This window comes from Syngnathoides biaculeatus, chromosome 14, assembly GCF_019802595.1.
Source record: "Syngnathoides biaculeatus isolate LvHL_M chromosome 14, ASM1980259v1, whole genome shotgun sequence".
Taxonomy (NCBI): domain Eukaryota; kingdom Metazoa; phylum Chordata; class Actinopteri; order Syngnathiformes; family Syngnathidae; genus Syngnathoides; species Syngnathoides biaculeatus.
In genome coordinates, this window is record NC_084653.1 from 18,656,236 (window position 1) to 18,678,351 (window position 22,116).

General features: G+C 42.5%; 2 protein-coding genes across 3 annotated transcripts; one reads left to right on the forward strand and one right to left on the reverse strand.

Annotated features, from left to right (window-relative positions):
- The first annotated feature begins 3,389 nt into the window (after positions 1–3,389).
- cdk5r2b (cyclin dependent kinase 5, regulatory subunit 2b (p39)) lies at positions 3,390–6,907 on the forward strand. The gene has a single exon (XM_061841596.1). The coding sequence runs from the start codon at positions 3,762–3,764 to the stop codon at positions 4,608–4,610; it is 849 nt and encodes a 282-aa protein (XP_061697580.1). The 5' UTR covers positions 3,390–3,761; the 3' UTR covers positions 4,611–6,907.
- An 8,893-nt stretch (positions 6,908–15,800) lies between these two features.
- Positions 15,801–21,396, reverse strand: fev (FEV transcription factor, ETS family member). 2 transcript variants are annotated; one of them, XM_061841595.1, is made up of 4 exons: positions 21,348–21,396; positions 20,802–20,873; positions 18,965–19,562; positions 15,801–16,146 (listed from the first exon to the last, which is right to left on the reverse strand). In XM_061841595.1, the coding sequence occupies exons 1-3, from the start codon at positions 21,394–21,396 to the stop codon at positions 18,991–18,993; spliced, it is 693 nt and encodes a 230-aa protein (XP_061697579.1). In that variant the 3' UTR covers positions 15,801–16,146; positions 18,965–18,990. The 2 variants fall into 2 exon arrangements, with proteins under 2 accessions (XP_061697579.1, XP_061697578.1); XM_061841594.1 differs by lacking the exon at positions 15,801–16,146 and having other exon boundaries at positions 16,880–19,562.
- Between the last annotated feature and the right edge of the window lie 720 nt (positions 21,397–22,116).

A 22,116-nucleotide genomic window follows, 5' to 3' on the forward strand; every position in this document is an offset into this window, starting at 1 on the left:
ATGTTTTGTGGTGTAAAAATGGATGGGTCTATCCGGGCTGCCTTTTTTTTTTTTTTTTTTCATTAATAACATACTAAAAATCATCAATTTCATGACCGTGGCACTTTAAGGCAAAAGTCTGGCATTCAGTAAGTCCTCCTTGCCAGTAGGCTGGCGTTGCAATGTGAGGGTTATTATCTGTTGTTGTCTTTATTTAAATTGTGTGGATTTAAAAGTAAGAGTGGTATCAGTGCTCAGTATTGGTGAATACTTAAATGTAAATACTCGGACCGGTGTTGGTCAGAAAAGAATGTTATCAAACATCTTAGTCATGATATCCTTAAGTATCAGTAACAGTATTTACATGGAGACAACCTCTACCCACTTCTGCTCATTAACCTATTAAACTTAAAAAATGTAAAAAAAAAAATACAATGGTTTAATCCACGATGTAACAGGAAGGTCCGTGTCGAATGAGAGTCCAGTATCCAAGCTCGAAATGATGTCACCTTCTGGTCAGACAAAACGGATGACGTCACCAGCGATGCGGGCGTGATGTCATCGCCCGATCAAAACGTGCCCAGCTCTGACAGAAAGACCCCCAAAAACATTTGAAAGTGTTTTGAGTCGACGATTCATTTGCAGAATCCAAACCGAAGCGCTCTTATAGTCATATGAAAACTGCGGGAGCTCGCTTGAACTTGTGACCCGAAGAATGTTCGGCCTGTGGGACACGATACACAAACCGAGGCAGTTCACCTGCAATGTCAAGAAAAAGCTCAGCCAGCTTTCAGCCCCGTCCAAAGTGAAGCAGATCCAGTTTATATCGGACCCGAAGCAGTTTACTTCAAACGTGAAGGCAAAGGTGAAGAAAGTGGCCGTGTTCACCCACCTGGATGAAAATGGATCGATGTCCAAGTGGACGACGATTGCATCGACTTGCAGGACTCAACTGTGGGGGTGGATTCAACATCTACAACGAAGAATCTGACCTTTGCATTAAAAGTGGAAATAAAAAAGTAGGAATAGATTGCCACCCGAAAAACTGCTTGACCTGAATTTTGGACATCTTACATTTGACTTTGTTGGACTATTTGGGATGAAATGATGTCACAATGAAATAAAATTGATATGTTTCCTCATATGCTACATGTGTGAATGTCACATTTTCAGACTTACTCGTGTCACAAAAAAGTTGAGATTTTCCATTCATATTGGTTATCGTAAATGAATGTCACGCTATTCGAAATGCATATTAGTCAAGCTTCTATGCCAGCGGTATGAAACTCATTTTTGTCGCTGGCCAGATTTTTTTATGGAGGGCCATTATGACTGACAACCATGAAACTCTTTTCCCTCATATTTATACATGAAATTTATGAACTAGTCTTGGAATCAGAAAATAAAACTAATGGGTTTTTCGACAGTTGTTGTTTATTTGCACAAAAAATGCTTGGAATATCTGAACATTATCATTTATGATATGACAATTTGAAACTTTGGCACTGATTTTTTTTTCAATCATGAAATTTGATACACATGATTACCCTTCGTGAGCCACATAAAACCATGCAACGGTCCATATCTGGCCCCCGGGCCTTGAGTTTGACACCAGTGTTCTACACCTTTTTTTTTTTTTTAACATATGTGCAAACACTATGTTGGAACTTGCTGACAGGGTAGACAGTTTTGGATAATGTTAGTGATGTTTTGTGAGCACATGGCAGATCTTCACTTAGCAACATGATTCAGTCAGCAAGCAAAAGAACTCTGAAATGTTTTCGTAGTTATGACTTGCTGGCCATGTTATACTTGGCAATATACGACTAAACATGTGATATGAGGAAAATTGCAAAACTTAAGAGGAAAATATTAACCTACTGTTTCAGTCTCCACTGCGGAAAACAAAATTATGGTTGTGACATCATTGAAAACATCCAGTTTTCTTCAAGCAGGGAGATTAAAAAAAAATGGGCAATTGGCAAGAACCAGCCCATCAGGGGGTCCAATCTGGCTCCTGGGGATAGGGAATTTTTTTTTTTTAACAAAAGTAATTTGGTGCTAATTTTGTTCAGTGGAGGATGGATTGACAACACTTAAATGCGTTTGATCCACTTGTGAGGGCTAACTAATATAAAATTGATTGCCATGTTCACACAGTGAGAATTAAATACCTCCGGTAGAAGTGTTTTAAGAAATATCACAAAATTTAGACAAGTCAGTGATGGTGTAGTGGTTCACACGCCCGACGAATTGATTCCCGCTCAGTGATGGTGTCGATATCTGTCCTGCGACCGACTGGCGACTACTTCATGGTTTAGTCTGCCTTTTGCCCGAAGCTACCTGGGATAGGTTTCAGCTCTCTTGTGACCCTTGTGAGGATAAGCAGCTTGGATAGTGGATGGATTACAAAATTTCTTTCAAAAGATTCACTTAAAAAGAGGTTGGCTTGCGGGAAACTTTTTTCATCTATTGCACTAACTTGCATCCTATATTGTGCTTTGGATCTAACTGGGGCAAATGTGGGCCCCCAAACCAAACTGACTTTGATATCTCTCATTTGCAGCAATTTCAGGCACATGTGCAAAGTGCTCAGTATTGTCATGAAAATACTATATACTTGACCGAAATTACTTGTTTTATTAAATAATATGTTGTAGACAATACAAAGATGTTTTAAAAAATGAATTTAGCATCATTTATCCACTTCTTGACTGCATAGGATTCTGCATTCCTCAACCATCTCAAGGGTATGGGGTTCCAATAGCATGTCGGGGTTTTTTTTCCTTGTAAAAACTCAACTGCACTTGTCAACTCTATTTCAAGTTTATCTGAATGGAAAGTGTCGGTCAGTGCCTACGTAACTTGGCAGAGAGGTGCCAATTCGGCCCCAGGTAAGTGGATTGGCTCTGGAGCTCCCTCAGACACGCATTCATTCACTTCTGCTCTAATCTACATGTCGGATTAAAGACTGTTTACCACACAGAATCCCCATTGGAGGAAACCATTCAAGAGTTTGACTGAAAAGTATGCCTGATATGAATTATACAAAATAGATTAGAAACGTGGAAAACTGCAGGCTTGGTCCCAACAGTTTTTTTTTTTTTTTTTTTTTAAAAACGTTGCAAAACAAAGATGAAAGACTAAAGACGAGACAAAACTTTCTTAATGTTCGTTTTTTTTTTTTTTTTTTTTTAAGCATTGCGTGGTTCTTCTTAATCATCCTGGCAATGCCACAAGTACAGAAAAGGGCTTGTGTACAAACAAGTCTGTTTATACAACCAAAATGATTTTTTTCAGGATTTTTTGTTTGTTTTTAAACTTGCAGGTACTAAACCAGTAATGTTGTTTTAAATGTGCAATTAACCTACAGTTATCCCATTATGGAAAGCGGGGCACAAATAGTCTGGTAATTAATCTCGGGGCCAAGCCAGAACTGGAGCTAAAAGAGTGCAGGTGGTGCATAAATAAGCGATCGATGGCCCTTCAGTCCACTGGGTGATTGGATCAGTGATCGGCTCTGTGATTGGCTGCCCGCCACGTCACTCGGGATGCTGCGCGAGCCGAGGACGAATCGCAGAGTGCGCAAAGCATCGGATGCAGTCATTGTCCAACGTTCCCTGCCGGACTAGCCATCGCTTCGGATCCGACGTCGAGCGCGTTTATGGATTCCATCGTGTGGTGGTGACTCCCAGGCCGCCTCTCCGTGTTTTTTGGCACCCCTCACCCCAGCCGAAGCGTCACTTCCCACCTCCGCGGCTCTCTTCTCCTCCTGCGCGGCCATGGGCACCGTCCTCTCCATCTCCCCCGCCACCAAGAAGGCCATGGACGCCGACGACGGCACCAAGGGCGACAAAAGCCTCAAGCGGCCCTCCATGTTCGTGTCGCTGTCGTGGAAGAAGCTGGTGGCCAGTTCGGCTAAGAAGAAGGTGACCCCCAACCCCAACCCGCCGTGCGCTCTGCAGGTGGCCCAGCGCAACAGCGAGAACCTCCGGAAAACGCTGCAAAGCGAGGAGCGCAAACCGCGAGCGCCTATCCCAGTCCCGGTGCCCACGGTGCCCACGCAGAGCGACAACCGCAAGCAACCGCAAGCGCAGGCGGTGCACAAGCAAGTCGGCAGCCCGTCCGCGGTGTCCCCGAGGCGGATCGTGATCCAGGCTTCCACGGGAGAGCTGCTGCGCTGCTTGGGGGACTTCGTGTGCCGCCGATGCTACAAGTTGAAGGAGCTGAACAGCGGGGAGGTGATCCTGTGGTTCCGAAACATCGACCGGACACTGTTGCTGCAAGGCTGGCAGGACCAGGGCTTCATCACGCCGGCCAACGTGGTGTTCGTGTATCTGCTGTGCGAGGACACGTTGAGCGAGAGTCTGGCCAGCCCGGCCGAGCTGCAGGGCGCCTTCCAGACCTGCTTGTACCTGGCCTACTCGTACATGGGCAACGAGATCTCGTACCCGCTCAAGCCCTTCATGACGGAGGCCAACAAGGACGTGTTCTGGGACACGTCGCTGAGCGTCATCGAGCGGCTCAGCGGCAAAATGCTGCAGCTCAACGCGGACCCGCACTTCTTCACCGAGATTTTCCAGGAGCTCAAGAGCCAGCGGGACTCCAGCGAGGCAAACCTGGACCGCTGACGTGCACCGCGGGTCGCACTTGGCGGACACAAATGCAAAAAGAAAAAAGAAAAGAAAAATAAACGAGTGAAAATCAGCGAAGAGCGGCTTTGAATGTAAAAGGCCAATCCTGGAGGCTGGATATTGCGAAGATATCAATGCGGCGTTAATGTCTTTATAGACATCTGGAGAATTGACTACTCATGCATGCCATCGATGATGTATCGTCCTCCCTTTCTTCCTGTTTTTTTTTTTTTAATGCAAATTTCATTCATGATTAGCCCGCTTGCAGGCGCAGAGAGTGCTCGAGGATCAGGAGGGAAGTGCTTGTGGTTAAGTGCGCATTCAGAGTGAGCTGTCCAAGGTGCTGACCTGTGAAGTATTTTTTTTTTTTTCTACGGTGGTGCCTTGAGATACAAATCAGCATGTCCCATTTGAATGAACGAAAATGCAAATGCAATTTAATATATTCTTAATGATAAAAATATCCCTGTATAATAATCTTACTGTCAACAAATAGTATCAATGAAATACAACGTAAAGAATTAAACAGGATATTAGTTCCTTCTAGCGTGTAGACAAACTGCATAGATATGTATACTTTCACAACTGTGACTCAGTAAAATACAGTAAAATTAGTTGTATTTTAAAGAGGATACATTTATACTTTTAAGTATTGTGATTATTATGTCTACATGTGTTGCTCCACCATTTGTGTTTGAATTTTGTTCAATTAATGATAATATTATTAAAATTACTAAACGGTTCCACCGGTGCGACTGTCAATGGCAAATGTTAGCCCATCAACGGCGCTTTTCCATATGTGTTAGCATTAAGCTTGCAGGGGGTCTTCATCCGGGAAAGTTGTTTTGTTAGTTAAAGTACAAGTTTAATATTTATTGTTTTGTGTTTCGTTTGACAATAACGTTCAACATTCATTTGAAGTTTGCACTTGCAGGTCAAAGCGACAACAACAAAAAATAGTATCTCAAGGCACCGCAGTATTTGGAGCTACACAACACAGTCACTAAGGCGGAGACTTCTAAATCGAGTTAGCTACTACTGAGCAGAGGACGCGTTTTAAATTATTCTCAGCCCGCTGACTGGGGACAATACACATACTGATATTTACACTTGTAAAAATGTTAAAGGACAAACTGCTGCATGGCTATTATCATATTTGGTAGACATTTGTATGATTTGAATTTAAATGACGCTTAAGGTTAATCCACAAAAGGGGATACAGTAGTTTAATCCGTACAAGGTGAGCAAGGTCATCTTCCTATTGGTCGAATATGTATCGCAGCTGATTGTATTTGTGTGTGTGAATACCGTGGTGCCTTGAGATAAGACTTTGATTTGTTTTGGGTTTTTTTTTTTTTTTTTTTTGGTCTGAATGTAAACCTGCACTTTAAAGAATTGTTCTGTATAAAACACTTGAGGGGCGTTTGCTGTGCACATAACTCGCAAACACGACTGCACCTAATGCTTTGTCCTTCCTTACTCTTTTTTGGCGGGATTTGGTGGCTGGGTCCGATGAAGCTTGCTTCTGCCATCTACCAGTGGCAGGTCTCGGGCTTCGAATCTCAAGATGACAAATTTGTCCAATGGTCCAAGTTGAGGGCAGTCATTTCTCAAGGCACCACTGTATTTCGGGGAATGTATTTTGGGGTTTGCCAAGAAAATACTTGGACAATCTCGTATGTGCCAACCGTTTCATTGTCTTTGCCTGCTACAATACGGTTTACATCATAATTTGCATTTTTGTTATTTTATTTGTGGGCCAAGCATTTTAAGAACAAACAATACTCTTTTTTTTTTTAGACGGATGATATGTAAATAGTGAATGTGAGTCCTGTATCATTTGCACATTTGTGTCAGTTTATATGAACTAAAGTATGACATGCCTCAGAAAGCAACTTTATACTGTACATGGACAACAAATCTCGGTATCTTTAGTTATGTTGTACGGTCATCATCGTTTGTACGATGTTGTGTTGTGGAATGTCACGCCGCCATTTTTTTGCACACCCGTGAACAAACTGAATGTTTTGCACACGTGACTCATGATCATTGACAAAGAACTCCTCCCGGACGCTGGATTATTTGCCATTAATTTATTGAAATTTGCAGCTACGAATTAAGGACTATCACCTGTGAACTTCATATTTTGTACAGCTCGTTTTCTTATCGGACTGGAAAGTGTTATTTAATGTGCCGTTTGACCGGTGTGTTCAACACTCTTATCGCGCCACAATTCGTTCTCGCTACATGTTTAAGCAGTAAATGGTCAGTGCAGTTTATTGTTTATGGTTACCAGGGTGAAATAAATCTTTTAAAACATCTTCTCTAGCGCATTTTTTGTTGTGGCAGTGTACACCCTGGACTGGTCGCCAGTCTAATCGTGGGGCACATATCACACAACCACTGATGCTCAGATTTGCACCTATGGGTATTTTAGAGTTTGAGAACATTTCAGTCATCCATACATTTTCTTTGCCGCTTATCCTCACGAGGGTAACGGGAGTGCTGAAGCCTATCCCAGCTGTCAATGGGCAGGAGCCAGGGTACATCCTGAACTGGTTGCCAGACAATTGCAGGGCACATAGAGACAATAACACCTAGGGTCAATTTATAGTGTCTTATTAATGTTGCATGTTTTTGGGATGTGGGAGGAAACCTGAGTGCCCATAGAAAACCCACGCAGGCACGGGGAGAACATGTAAATTCCACAGAGGCGGGGCCGGGATCGAACCCGGGTCCTCAGAACTGTGAGGCCAACACTTTACCAGCTGAACCACCGTGCCACATCCCAAAATTGCTTATCTGGAATCAAGGGTCAGGATTGAACCCTGGACGTCAGAACTGTGAGGCAAACGCTTTCCATCTGAACCACCATGCTGCCCAGTCCGATTATATGAGTGAAAAAATACAAAAAAAGAATTTCCTTCGTGTGTGAGAGGATTTCTGCAGTCTGTGTAAGAGCGTTCCTATTGTGTGTGAAAGCATTTGACTCGAGTGTGTAACACAAAGCTTTTGAGTTGTGCATGAACAAGAAAAACACATTGTGTGAGTGTTTTCAGGTATGAGTGCGACATCATTTCTGGAGTGTGTATGAGAGCGTTTCTGTAGTTTGTGTGAGTGCAATTCAGTAGTTGCAAATGAGGGAACTTTTCAGTGGCGTATGAGCAAAAAACAAGGTGTGAGTTTGTTTTTGTCAGGGGTGTGAGAGCATTCACAATATGTGCGTGAGAGCATTTCTGTAGTTTCTGCAAGAGTATTTCATGAGTGTGTGTGTGAGTGTTTCTAGTGTGTACAGTAGCTGAGAGAAAAATACTTGTCATGCAAATGAGAGAAAGAGAAGAAAAAATCACTCAGTATGAGAGCATTTGAGTTGTGCATGAGAGGTTAACCGGAATAGGGTCTCACATGAATTGAATGAGGTTTCCTCCTGGTCTCCTCCTCGTTTGTGTGAATGAGGAGGACGCAGTCAGGTGGGCCGGACAATCCCTTCATTTCATTGGCTGGATTCTGCTGCAGTCTCCAAACTCTCAGTCACCATCTTTCTCTCTCTCTCGCTCTCTCGCTCCCTTACTCGCTATTCACGGGGATTTGTGGCATCTATTTAGAAAGCAAAATGGAAGCAGCAGCAACTGAAGAAAAAAAAAATACCATGAGAAAGTAGAAAAGAGGACCGCAAGAACACATTAAACACACACAAAACAATTCTCCGGCATCCTGTCGTACAAATTTGATGCAATCCTGCATTTGAGATGTAAATGTGCAATTGACGCATTTTCTGCCGGGAGAATATTGTACAAGATATTATTTCTATAATAAGGTAATATTCACTGAAGGCTCGTCAGCCCTTGTTTGCGGAATGTGCTGTGATTTCGTCGCAGCTCCTGCAGCAGTCTTATGTAAGAAGCTCGCACCACACTTAGCATTCAGCCCAGGTCTCCGTCTGCCCGTCTGTCTTTCTGTCACGCGCTTGCTGCATTCTCCTTCTGCTGCGTCGCTATAGCAACGGCGAGAAGTGAATGAGAGCTGATGGAGCAGAGAGCGAGTTGAACCATCGCACAACCTGTGTGCCCCCGTCCCCAAATAAACAACAAAACAACTCAGGACAGTCGGTTTACTGACCGGGACAAATTAATTATGATACAATTATTTGCCATCTTGAGGCTCATCAGCATCCTCCATTTTTTTTATCTGATCTGCCAATTTAAATTTCAAGAAACATTTAATTTGAAAATTGATTTTTTTACATTTTCAGTAAACATTATCAGCGATGCTGCGAGCTTTTTTTTTTTTTTTACTTTAGACTTGGTAGCCAAGGAACTTGACATGACTTGACAAGTCATCTCGGATAGAGTTCGAAATCTGTATTTTGATTAATATGTTTGCCTTTTTTTTTTTTTAAATAGCCATTTTGCATTGGCGCCAACCTGGCAACACAGTCTGCAGGTGCGCATTTGCCAGTATGACGTGACAGCCTGCATGAGCAATGATGGAAGGAGATCCAAAACTGACAAAATTTGGATTTAAGGATTATGTTTTTGATGAAGCACAGGAGTTGGTTGACATGATGATTAGTAGATGGGAAGAGAAATGGAGTAGGGGTTATTTTAAAGGAAGAGCTGGCTAAGAATGTCTTGGAGGTGAAAAGAGTATCAGATCGAGTGATGAGACTAAAATTTGAAATTGAGGGTGTTATGTATAATGTGGTTAGCGGCTATGCACCACAGGTAGGATGTGACCTAGAGTTGAAAGAGAAATTCTGGAAGGAACTAGATGAAGTAGTTCTGAGCATCCCAGACAGCGAGAGAGTTGTGATTGGTGCAGATTGTAATGGACATATTGGTAAAGGAAACAGGGGCGATGAAGAAGTGATGGGTAAGTACGGCATCCAGGAAAGGAACTTTGAAGGGCAGATGGTGGTGGACTTTGCAAAAAGGATGGAGATGGCTGTAGTGAACACTTATTTCCAGAAGAGGGAGGAACATATAGTGACCTACAAGAGCGGAGGTAGAACCACGCAGGTAGATTATATTTTGTGCAGACGATGTAATCTGAAGGAGGTTACTGACTGTAAAGTAGTGGTAGGGGAGAGTGTAGCTCGACAGCATAGGATGGTAGTATGTAGGATGATTCTGGTGGTGGGTAGGAAGATTAAGAAGACAAAAGGTAGAGCAGAGAACCATGTGGTGGAAGCTGAAAAAGGAAGAATGTTGTGCAGCCTTCCGGAAAGAGGTGAGACAGGCTCTCGATGGACAACCGAAGCTCCCGGAAGACTGGACGACGACAGCCAAGGTGATCAGAGAGACAGGCAGGAGAGTACTTGGTGTGTCATCTGGTAGGAAAGGGGAGAAGGAGACTTGGTGGTGGAACCCCAAAATACAGGGAGTCATACAAGGAAAGAGATTAGCGAAGAAGAAGTGGGATACTGAGAGGACTGAGGAGAGGCGAAAGGAGTACATCGAGATGCGACGTAGGGCAAAGGTAGAGGTGGCAAAGGCTAAACAAGAGGCATATGAAGACATGTACACCAGGTTGGACACGAAAGAAGGAGAAAAGGATCTCTACAGGTTGGCCAGACAGAGGGATAGAGATGGGAAGGATGTGCAGCAGGTAAGGGTGATTAAGGATAGAGATGGAAATGTCTTGACTGGTGCCGGTAGTGTACTAAATAGATGGAAAGAATACTTTGAGAAGTTGATGAATGAAGAAAATGAGAGAGAAGGAAGAGTTGAAGAGGCAAGAGTGAAGGACCAGGAAGTGGAAATGATTACTAAGGGGGAAGTCAGAAAGGCACTACAAAGGATGAAAAATGGAAAGGCAGTTGGTCCTGATGACATACCGGTAGAGGTATGGAAGCAATTTGGAGAGATGGCTGTGGAGTTTTTGACCAACTTATTCAACAGAATACTAGCGGGCGAAAAGATGCCTGAAGAATGGAGGAAAAGTGTTCTAGTTCCCATTTTTAAGAACAAAGGGGATGTTCAGAGCTGTGGGAACTATAGAGGAATAAAGTTGATGTGCCACACAATGAAGTTATGGGAAAGAGTAGCGGAGGCTAGACTGAGGACAGAAGTAAGTATCTGCGAGCAACAGTATGGTTTCATGCCTAGAAAGAGTACCACAGATGCATTATTTGCCTTGAGGATGCTCGTGGAAAAGTACAGAGAAGGTCAGAAGGAGCTACATTGTGTCTTTGTGGATCTAGAGAAAGCCTATGACAGAGTACCAAGAGAGGAACTGTGGGACTGCATGCGTAAGTCTGGTGTGGCAGAGAAGTATGTTAAAATAGTACAGGACATGTATGATGGCAGCAGAACAATGGTGAGGTGTGCCTTAGGTGTGACAGAGGAATTTAAGGTGGAGGTGGGACTGCATCAGGGATCAGCTCTGAGCCCCTTCCTGTTTGCAGTGGTAATGGATAGGCTGACAGATGAGGTTAGACTGGAATCCCCTTGGACCATGATGTTCGCAGATGATATTGTCATATGCAGTGAAAGCAGGGAGCATGCAGAGGAACAATTGGAAAGATGGAGACATGCACTGGAAAGGAGAGGAATGAAGATTAGCCGAAGTAAAACAGAATATATGTGTGTGAATGAGAAAAGTGGAGGGGGAAGAGTGAGGCTACAGGGAGAAGAGATAGCGAGGGTGGACGACTTCAAATACTTGGGGTCAACAATACAGAGCAATGGAGAGTGTGGTCAGGAAGTGAAGAAACGGTCCAAGCAGGTTGGAACAGCTGGCGAAAGGTGTCTGGTGTGTTATGTGACAGAAGAGTCTCTGCTACGATGAAGGGCAAAGTTTACAAAACAGTGGTGAGGCCGGCCATGATGTACGGATTAGAGACGGTGGCACTGAAGAAACGACAGGAAGCTGAACTGGAGGTGGCAGAAATGAAGATGTTGAGGTTCTCGCTCGGAGTGACCAGGTTGGATAGGATTAGAAATGAGCTCATTAGAGGGACAGCCAAAGCTGGATGTTTTGGAGACAAGATTCGAGAGAGCAGACTTCGATGGTTTGGACATGTTCAGAGGCGAGAGAGTGAGTATATTGGTAGAAGGATGCTGAGGATGGCGCTCCCAGGCAAAAGAGCGAGAGGAAGACCAAAAAGAAGGTTTATGGATGTGGTGAGGGAAGACATGAGGGCAGTTGGGGTTCGAGAGGAAGATGCAGGAGATAGGCTAAGATGGCAAAAGATGACACGCTGTGGCGACCCCTAACGGGACAAGCCGAAAGGAAAAGAAGAAGAAGAAGAAGAAGTTTTTGATGAAGTCTGCAAAAAGAGTTGGCAATTTGCATGGGTTGCAACTCGCGCATTAAAAACACAACAATAACGACGTCAGAAAAGACAAGCTAATTTGACAGTTTAGCGAGCTGGTCAAACGTGAAGTTTCATGCAGTTTGTTGGGATGATTAAAAATAAAATGATGTGATTGTGAAGATTTGATTCCAGATAAGCAATTTTGGGGTGTGGCACGGTGGTTCAGCTGGTAAAGCGTTGGCCTCACAGTTCTGAGGACCCGGGTTTGATCCCAGCCCCGCCTATGTGAAATTCGCATGTTCTCCCCGTGCCTGCGTGGGTTTTCTCCGGGCAATCCGGTTTCCTCCCGCATCCCAAAAACATGCAACATTAATTGGACACTCTAATTTGCCCCTGGGTGTGATGGCGAGTGCGGCTGTTTGTCTCGGTGTGCACTGCGATTGGCTGTCAACCAGTTTCGGGTGTAGCCCCCCCTCCTGCCCGTTGACAGCTGGGACAGGCTCCAGCACTACCCGGGACCCTTGTGTGGATAAGCAGCAAAGAAAATGGATGAATGAATGGAGTGTTTTAATTTTTAAAAAGACAGAAAGACTACAGACAAAATTTTGAAAGGTGGCAACATTTTTATCCATCCATCCCTTTTCTTAGCTGCTTATCCTCACAAGGGTCGCGGGGAGTGCTGGAGCCTATCCCGGCTGTCATTTGGGCAGGAGGCGGGCTACACCCTGAACTCGTTGCCAGCCAATCGCAGGACACAAAGACAAACTGTCGCATTGACAATCACACCCAGGGGTAATTAATGTTGCATGTTTTGGGGATGTGGGAGGAAACCGGAGTGCCCGGAGAAAACCTACGCAGACACGGGGAGAACATGAAAACTAAACACAGGGAGGGCTGGGATTGAACCCGGGTCCTCAGAACTGTGAGGCCAACACTTTCCTCCATGATCCACCGGGCCGCCACGCAACATTTTTATATCATGTGCAATTCCCTCAAATAAGAATCTCTTTCATGCTCCATTAGCCCATTAGGTACACATCTAATTATATTCAAAAGCACATCGCAGTTGGCTCAGGGATAAAGATCCCTTCAGTTGAGTTTGAAATACAACTATAAAACAATTCAGTGCAGTAAATTGAATCACTCATAATATCAGGTGTATATACTCGATATATTTGGTTGGTGTATATACAAGATATTGCTCCACTTGCAATGGATGCTGCAACCGCAACATTCGGAGAAGGATTACCATGAAAGGCAGTGACTACCCTGCGGGCACAGTATTTTTATCTGTCTCCTGCGAGGGAGGCCAACTGTCCCTCGTCATAAGAAGAGTGGGAAAGAGAACAAACGTAAACAAAGTAAGACGACACCTCTTTGGGATTATTTCTATTTTGCTGTCCTCTCAACTCGACTAATCTCTCCAACTAGATTACTGCGGCGTTGACCCGTTTGCTTCAAAGCGCTGAGGTGAACAGAGGCTTAGCCGCCCCAATCTAATTTTATTTCACATGACAGTTCTTCCCTCCGTGTGTTCGCCACATCATTCGTACATGATATAAATTCCGCCTCCTTTGAATTGAGACATATGTGTTACGCAACATGCGCTCGCTCGCTCCATTCATCCCACACCTACAAAGTCTTCTTTGGTGTCTTTTTCTTTCAAATTTGCCGATGAATCATTTCACGCGGTGTGAATCCGCATCCCTATTCATTCTTTTTTTTTTTTTACCTTATATAACAGCCTTAGTCCAGTCGTGGTTTTTGTCAAGCAAGAGGGGTGTGATCTCCCCGAGCTTCCATATTCATCACATTTATTTGGAGGCTTGCTTCATCACCACTCACACTGCACCAAAGTGTGTCTTTCATAGCCCACAGCCTGCCCCAGATGTGCAAACATATTCTTTACTTTCTCACCACCACCACCCCTCCCATTTTCAACTCTCCGTCTCGCTCCCTCGTGTTCACGAGTCTATTTCAGTGGCATCTCGGTGTTCTGTTCTAATTAGTTAGCATTCTCTCCAGATGGGAGAGTGACTCAATGACTGCAGTGTTGACACAAAGCCACAAGAACGAACCCCCCGGACTGCCCGAGCTGGTTCCCGACTATCTTGGAGCTCGCAAATAGAAATCTAGTTTTCCCAACATGAGTTAAAGTGTTTGGAAAATGTGAACATGATTATTTTAACTTCAAGGTCAAACGATAATCATCTTCTGCCATGCGGCAATGTGTATGCAAAAACAGGCATGTGCACAGACACTGTCGGTGGCCAGGCGCTCAAGCCCAAAAAGAAGGCACCCATCAAGAAATTATTCACACAATTATGAAAATAGCACTCAGATATATTTAACCTGTGTATTCTTTTTCTTTTAACCCGTTCAAACATATACTATGTGCTTGACAGCCATCCATTTTCTTTGCTGCTTATCCTCACGAGGCTCATGGCGAGTGCTTGAGCCTATCCTAGCTGTCAACATGAAGGAGGCAGGCTACACCTTGAACTTTTTGCCAGCCAATCGCAGGGCACATAGAGACAAACAGCCGCACTCACAATCACCCCTAGGAGAAATTTAGAGTGTCCAAGTAATGTTGCATGTTTTTGGGATGTGGAAGGAAATGGAGTGCCCGGAGAGAAGATACAAACTGGGGGTGGGATCGAACCCTGGTCCCCAGAACTGTGAGGCCAACGCTTTACCAGCTGAGCCACGGTGCCAATGTGCTTGACATGATTAAAATCATTTAAAAACAAAGAACGAAAAAACTGCCTGTAAACGTTTAAAACAAAGAGAAACTGTCAAAGTACAATCAGCATCGAATGCAAAAAAATATATAAATTAAAAGCTCTAAACTGACCTGAGTCTGTCAATCTCAGACTCAGTGTCACGCTAGCTTTATATTCCATAAGCATTTCTTTTATATATTCAGGACCTAAACCATTTAGTGATTTATAAACCAGTAGCAGTACTTTGAAATCTATTCTAAAGATGACTGGAAGGCGGTGTAAAGACTTTAGAATTGGCGTTATATGCTCTGACATATCTGGTCAGAAGACCATTACAATAGTCAAGTCTACGACGTGGATGAGTTTCTCGAGGTCTGCTTGACACATGCAAGCCTTCACTAAAGAAAGTCAGTTTTAGTCATTGATTTGATATGAATGTTGAAAGGCAGGTCGGACTCTTTCAGAACACCAAACCTTCAGACTTGGTCTTTGGTTTTTAAAGATAGTGATCCAGTTATTTATCTGCTTTAGACAGTGACACAAAATCTCACCTGAACTGGAGTCATCTGGAGACTCTACTGGCTATAACTTGTGTCATCTGCATCGCGATGATAGTCAAAAAAAGAATATGACCCAAGTGTAGAATATAGGAACATAGGAGGGGTCCAAGAACAGACCCTAGAGGGACACCATGGGCCATTGCCATTTGATGATTTTGAACACTTTTCATTGGAGCCCACATAGCACAGAATTCTTCAGGAAGATACCTTTTTTTGGGGGGGGGGGGTTCTAGGCTTAGATCGAATAGTGCTGCAGTAGAAATGGACCAAGTGATTATTTATATTATTATTATAAGTGACACGTAATTGTGGTGAATTGACACCACCAAAATTATTCATACAACTATGAAAAACATTACCCCAGCATACATTTTACTTGTGTATTTATTTCTCTTCACACAATCAACGCAGTCAATAATGCAACTATTAAAGAAGATGAGGGAAGCTGTAGTGGCTATAAAAAGTCTACACACCCCTGATCAAACAGCAGCGTTGTTGTTAGTGTTTTATTTTTTACAAAAATAACACCAAGATAAATCATTTGAAATGTTTTATTAAAAAATGAAAAGATTAGCAGAAGATGAGGTGGATAATGTGAAATAATGTGGTTGCAAAAGTGCACACACCCTCTTATAACTGGGGATGTCTCTGTGCCGTGTTAATTAGGAGGTGGTACACACCTGCCACTATTTAAAGTGCTTTTGATTTGCGTTCGTCAATCGGTATATTGCAAAAGTATACCCAAAAAAAATATGTCGTTTCCCACATCAACGGGCTTTTTCACAGCCATACGAAGAAATAAATACAGTTGAAGTCACGTCCTGTTTTTATTCCAGCACATATGGAATCGCATCTTTCTCAGGAATCATGATTCCAGTATCATTCCATTGTCTGTCATAAAACGTCTTCAGCTCTGCCTCATGATGGAGTTTTCATATCCCTCCCCGTCTTAAGAGCTCACACTCTTCTTCTTCTTCTTCTTCTTCTTCTTCCTGCGGATCGTGAGGAAAAAAAACACCCACCAAGTGTTATGCAAGGGTGCTGATGATGAGCAGAGTTGCTTAGCAGCAACAGTAAAAGTAAGATTAGCCGCATGCGTCGCAGTAAAGACGAGCTGCCTATTAGTAACCTAACCCATAGTCAACCTCTTCGTTATTAAACCCTCTGCAATTTGCTCTTTGTTGGCCTAATGCGATTAATATTACCACTTAAGATATGGAAAGTGTGTGTGCGTGCGTGTGTTTATGTTTATTAACCGAGCAATAGATGGTTAGGCTTACTGAAAGTGTCTGCGGGCTACCGCTGCACATTTCGGGGTTAATCTGTTATTTGCAGATGCATCCAGGCTCTATAGCTAGTTATGTAAGAGCTCTTCCGGGTAATGAAGCGACAGCGCCGCCATCTGGTTGCAAGGTGGTCATCGCAAGTCCGGTCAACGCTTTGTCAGTTGTGAAATTGAAGAAAGAAAAAAAAAAAGCATGAAATAAACGTAAAAACACAGTTTGACCTAATGAACAGTTTTAATAAAAAGTGCAAGAAATGTTTTTAAAATAATAACACGTTTGTATAACACACATTGAGAAGGAAACTACTACTGTCATTTTTGATTGATAAAATGAGTAACTTAATCACAATCAAAATCAAATGCAAAAATAACTTAATTAGAAAAAATATTTCCAAATAAATAAATTAATGAAATTAAAATGAAAACATTTTCCCGACATGACAGAATGATCTTTTTTCAATAACAAGAATAGGAAAATGAGAAAAATAGTATAAGTACTGTTTTAATTGCGTAATCATAAAGATAAATGTTTTCAAATGCACCAGTCAAAAATAAGTAAATACATAAATAAAATCCAAACAAAGAATATAATAAAAAGTAACTTTTAAATGAAAAGTTTGAAAAAATCTGATATGCATCACTTTGCATCGACAATAATGGGAGGAAAAGAAGAAAAGGAAGAAAATTATTCCAATTACTATTTAACAAGAATAATTGTTTTTTATTTTTATTGTTGTTGTTTCTTGCCTAAAGATCACAATGCTTATTTGAAGAGTTACTTGTATTTTGAAGCGGTGTATTCTACTATAGCTAGTAGGACTAGTTGTACTCATCATCCTGATTTCAGGTAATTACATTCTGTATTAATAATAATCAAATACATGTTCTAGTATGGCAGTACGGTGGATCATCTTGAAAGCGTTGGCCTCACAGTTCTGAGGTACCAGGTTCAATCCCGGCTCTGCCTGTGTGGTGTTTGCATGTTCTCCCCGTGCCTGCGTGGGTTTTCTCCGGGCACTCCGCTTTCCTCCCACATCCCAAAAACGTGCAAAATTAATTGGACACTCTAAATTGCCCCTAGGTGTGATTGTGAGTGCAGCTGTTTGTCTCTATGCACCCTGCGATTGGCTGGCAACCAGTTCAGGGTGTACCCCGCCTCCTGCCCGTTGACAGCTGGGATAGGGTCCAGCACTCCCCGCAACCCTTGTGAGGATAAGCGGCGAAGAAAATGGATGGATGTTCAATTATTTTAAATGAATGTCAATAGCTCTGAGTGAGATGCAGTGTTGTTCTAAACTACTGCAAGCTACAACCACATGCACTAACAAACATACACGTGGTGTTGGATTGTATCGACCTACGTCGTTTCTTTAGATACGAACGGTCACGCAGTGTAAGAACGTAAGATGAGTTCTGACATTTTTTCTCATCATCCCTTATTTGTGGCCCTCATCCAAATTCGCGTTGCACCAGGAGTAGCATAGCCGCGTCGTAACTTGAAGACCACTGGATGATAAAAATACATCAGACGTTTATTGTCAACAATTGGCCGCATGAGGGCGCCATTAGACTAATTATGCATCTCGGTAATTCTTTTGAATTGAATTTGCACTGGTAACCATAGATACACGTATAAAAGCTATTTATATACGCAGACTCTTGAAGAATTGCTTTTTTATAATATTCAAACTTGAGAATTCTCCCTTGGTCTACATTTTAAACCAGAATGTGAGAATTTTTCACCGGAAATTTTGTCCAAAATGAATCAGGTGTGAAAAAGGAAATACAGGAGAAAGTAAATAACTGCTGTATTTTGTCACCTAGACCATTTTTTGTAGAAGTGTACATTAAAAAAAAGTCAATGTTAATGATTTTATTATTTTCTACCATTTATGACGTGGACGAAAAGGATTTGGGTAACCAGAAGTAGTGTTCGTTTTTATTTTAATTGGACCGACCTAGTGGTTACACTTCATTTGTATTTCATTTTTAAGTGCAATATTTGCCTTCATTTTCGACTTTTTGTGTGAAGAAGTGCAATGCTTTTGAACTGAATCACGACTGGAGTACAGCTTTTCTTTTTCTTATGGCAATAATGCAGTATCTTTTTGACGCAATTTATTTATCTATTGATCTTATACTTGTAAGTGTCAAAATGCAATATATATTTAATTGAATAGTTATCAAAGTAATTTCTTCTCATATGTAAGTGAGTTTTAAACTATATGTAGAGTCAACTTTTATTTAACTTTAATCACACGCCCCCCCCCCCCGCCAAAAAAAATCTTTGATGTCTTTTGTGTGCCGCCGGTTTTAGTTGATTACTATTGTTTCTTTTTCATTGTTATTGTTCATACATGTGTGTGCATGTATGTTACAGTACGTTCCATATTAAATATAGCTTAAGGTCCTTTTTTTCGTCAACATGAATTTTAGTACACGGAGATCTTAACTATTTTTTTTTTTTCGTTCTTTCTTTTTTTTTACACATAACGATGAAAAGTTCGCCAAGGTGCAGCCTTTACCTGCAGTGACGTCACCCCACGCGGGCTCAGTTGTAGTGATTGTTGATGTTGCTCAAAGTGTTGATGTGGCCGGGGGGCACCGCGGCGAAGGGTCCGGCGGCGGGGGGCTGCAGGTTGTGGCTGTGGTGGTGGTGGTGGTGATGGTGGTGGTGGTACAGGGCGGCGGCCGACGGCGAGCCGGCCCAGTAGGAGAAGCCCGAGGGCCCGTGCACGGCGGGCGCTACGTGCAGGTTGAGTTTGGAAATGCCCGAGAAGGGGATGCAGGGCGAGAAGTTGCCCTGGAACTTGTAGATGGCCTGCTCCGCGCACGACGACGGCTGGCACACTTGCGCCAGGCCGTGGAAGTCGAACTTGTAGGCGTAGCGCTTGCCGTGCACTTTGGTCATGATGTTCTTGTCGTAGTAGTACCGCAGCGCCCGGCTGAGCTTGTCGTAGTTCATGTTGGGCTTGCTCTTGCGCTCGCCCCAGCGCCGGGCCACCTCGTCCGGGTCGATGAGCTTGAACTCGCCGTTGGTGCCCTCCCAGGCGATGCACGACACGTTGCTGCTGTCCGACAGAAGTTCCAACAGGAACTGCCACAGCTGGATCTGACCGCTCCCTGAGCAAAAAAAAAAAAAAAAAAAAAAAAAATGGGGACGAACGAAAAATCAGCCCAGAATTATGAAGGCAATCAATCATAGTAATAACTGCACGATGATGGCGATTTACATAAAACATATTGTGGGATGCTGCGTACTTTACTTTTATCTCAATTGATTCATATGTAATTGTGTTTAGTTCATGTACACGTCTGAAACCGATTTTTTTTATTCTCAACATTGAATTTTCATTCCTTTTTATATTTGCCCTTATTTTTGCACCCTCTCCCAAAAACAAAACACGATCACAATAAAATAGCAATGATACTTTCTTAAAGCCTTAACCTTTTACATATATATTCCATCTGTTTAATTCCTAGAATGAAATTAAATATAATTCTTGTTTTCGTACTCGTATTCTTTTTCATCTTCTCGTTTTGTTTTCCGACAGATTTTAAAAGCAAGATATGATCAAATGAAACATTGTCTACAATGTTTGATCTTAACCTTTTACTTCTCCATCTATCCATTTTCTTTGTCGCTTATCTTCACAAGTGTCGCGGGATTGCTGGAGCCTATCCCAGCTGTCAACGGGTAGGAGGCGGGTTATTCCATGAACTTGTTGCCTTTTACTTATATGCTACATATTATTTTATCATTCTAAATATCAGAAATAATAATTTATCGAATTGTTTTTTTTTAATTGGCACTATTACTAGTACACGCTATAGTATTTTCTGGCACCTTTTCCAATTGGAAATGTGAATAAAATCAAGTATAACTTGTTTTTCGGCCCGATCAAAAATGATAATAATTGTAGTTTAGTAATATTAATTTCAACAAGTCTATTACTATCACCAACCTGCTTTTTTTTTTTTTTTTTGTCATTATTACCATTTTCTGACACATTTTTCGAATATCTTTTTTTTTTTGTGGGGCAGGGGGTTAGGGTTAATGTCGTGTTGTGTAGTAATGGTAATAATGCCGATTACTCAAAACAAATAATACTTTATAACCTGTATTATGAAACGAAGACAGCTACACAAAGTATTCCGTATTTTATGCATTTTGCGACTTTATCAATGTTGACAAAAGCAAGTGTGGTATAAAAACGACGAATGCTTGTTTAGAAATCAAAGTCAATACGTTAATTGGTTGATATTTTAGAGGATATTTACAAATATTTTGAATTTATCCAGTACGGTATTACACTTATTTTTACATCACACACTTTAATTGATTTTATTATTTCCCCTTACCTTTTTGGGCTCCGGTATTTATTGGAGCCCATGATGCTCCTTTGTTATCTTTCAAGAGATTTTCTGTCGGATCTGAAATATGAAAAGCAAAATTTAAAAAAAAACAAAGAAAAAAGACTTATATTATGTTAAGAACTTGGACCGTCACATTCGGCGCATGGGAATATCTCAAAGAGGCCCCGAAAAATCGGATGAAAGTCCAAAATATGTCGTAAACTAAAACAATAAGCATTTAGATTATTGATGATGGAATGTGAAAATGACGATTTGGCAAATGTCCGAAAGGTGGCGAGGCAGTGAGGAGCTTGCGCGAGTGACGAAGACTTTTGTCGGTCCGGGCGGGTTCGGCGCTGAGGAGCCTGCAGGAAACGCGTCCAGGAAAAGGGATTTCCGATTTCCGACAAAAGAGCGGACGAGCCTCCCGAGCGAGAGAGAGAAAAAAAACCGATGGGGATTCTTCCGCCTGCCCGCCCGCGCCGCACAATGAAGTGGACCGAGTCGAACCTCCGTTTGTTCAAACTCCTTTTGGGGGCCACAATGACGCACCTGAGAGATACATGTTGAACATGAGCTTTCCGTCGCAGTCCCTTCTCATTGTGCTCACTTGTGCACAAAAGGCTTGGATTTCATTTGGTTGCTTGGTGCAGCAGGAGGAGGAAAAGGGGATTTTTTTTTTTTTTTTTTATTAAACTTTATCTCATAACTGTGATCTGGAATAAACGCGAGTGGCCAGATTGAAGTTTCCAGGCAACTGTCACTGGCCCCCCATCTCGGAGACAATATTCAGACAGCAATTTCCTCTGCTGCATTGCTTTAATTAAAAGAGCAATTTACCTCTGTCAGCCCGCCTCGCAAGGCGCCCTGCACAATAAAAAAGAAGAAGAAGGGGAAAAAAGAGGGCGATAGAAATTGGGCCCCTTATCAATCCGCCATCGCAGTTTAATAAAGTCGCCGCGTTAAGATCTGAGTTTCTATGGTGAATTGAAGTGTTTGACATGGAAACCAGTTTACGTCTTGCTTGATTTTACGCCTCTTTAGCTCTCTGCAAACAACGAAGAGCGACGACTTTATAGCGGGCGTCAGCGGCGGTGAGTATATTTACCTTGAAAAAAGACACGCTCCGCTGGACCTCGGACAACATGGACATTGCAGCCCACGTGCAAAACCTCCCGCTGCCCCCACGCTACCTAATTTCCCCTTCTGTGATTTGCACAGATCCTAAATGGCACCAACGCAACGCTTACATTGGGAAAGATAGTGGAAAGAGGAGGCTGGGGGGCAGGACACCCCCAACTAACTCCATTATCACAAGTTC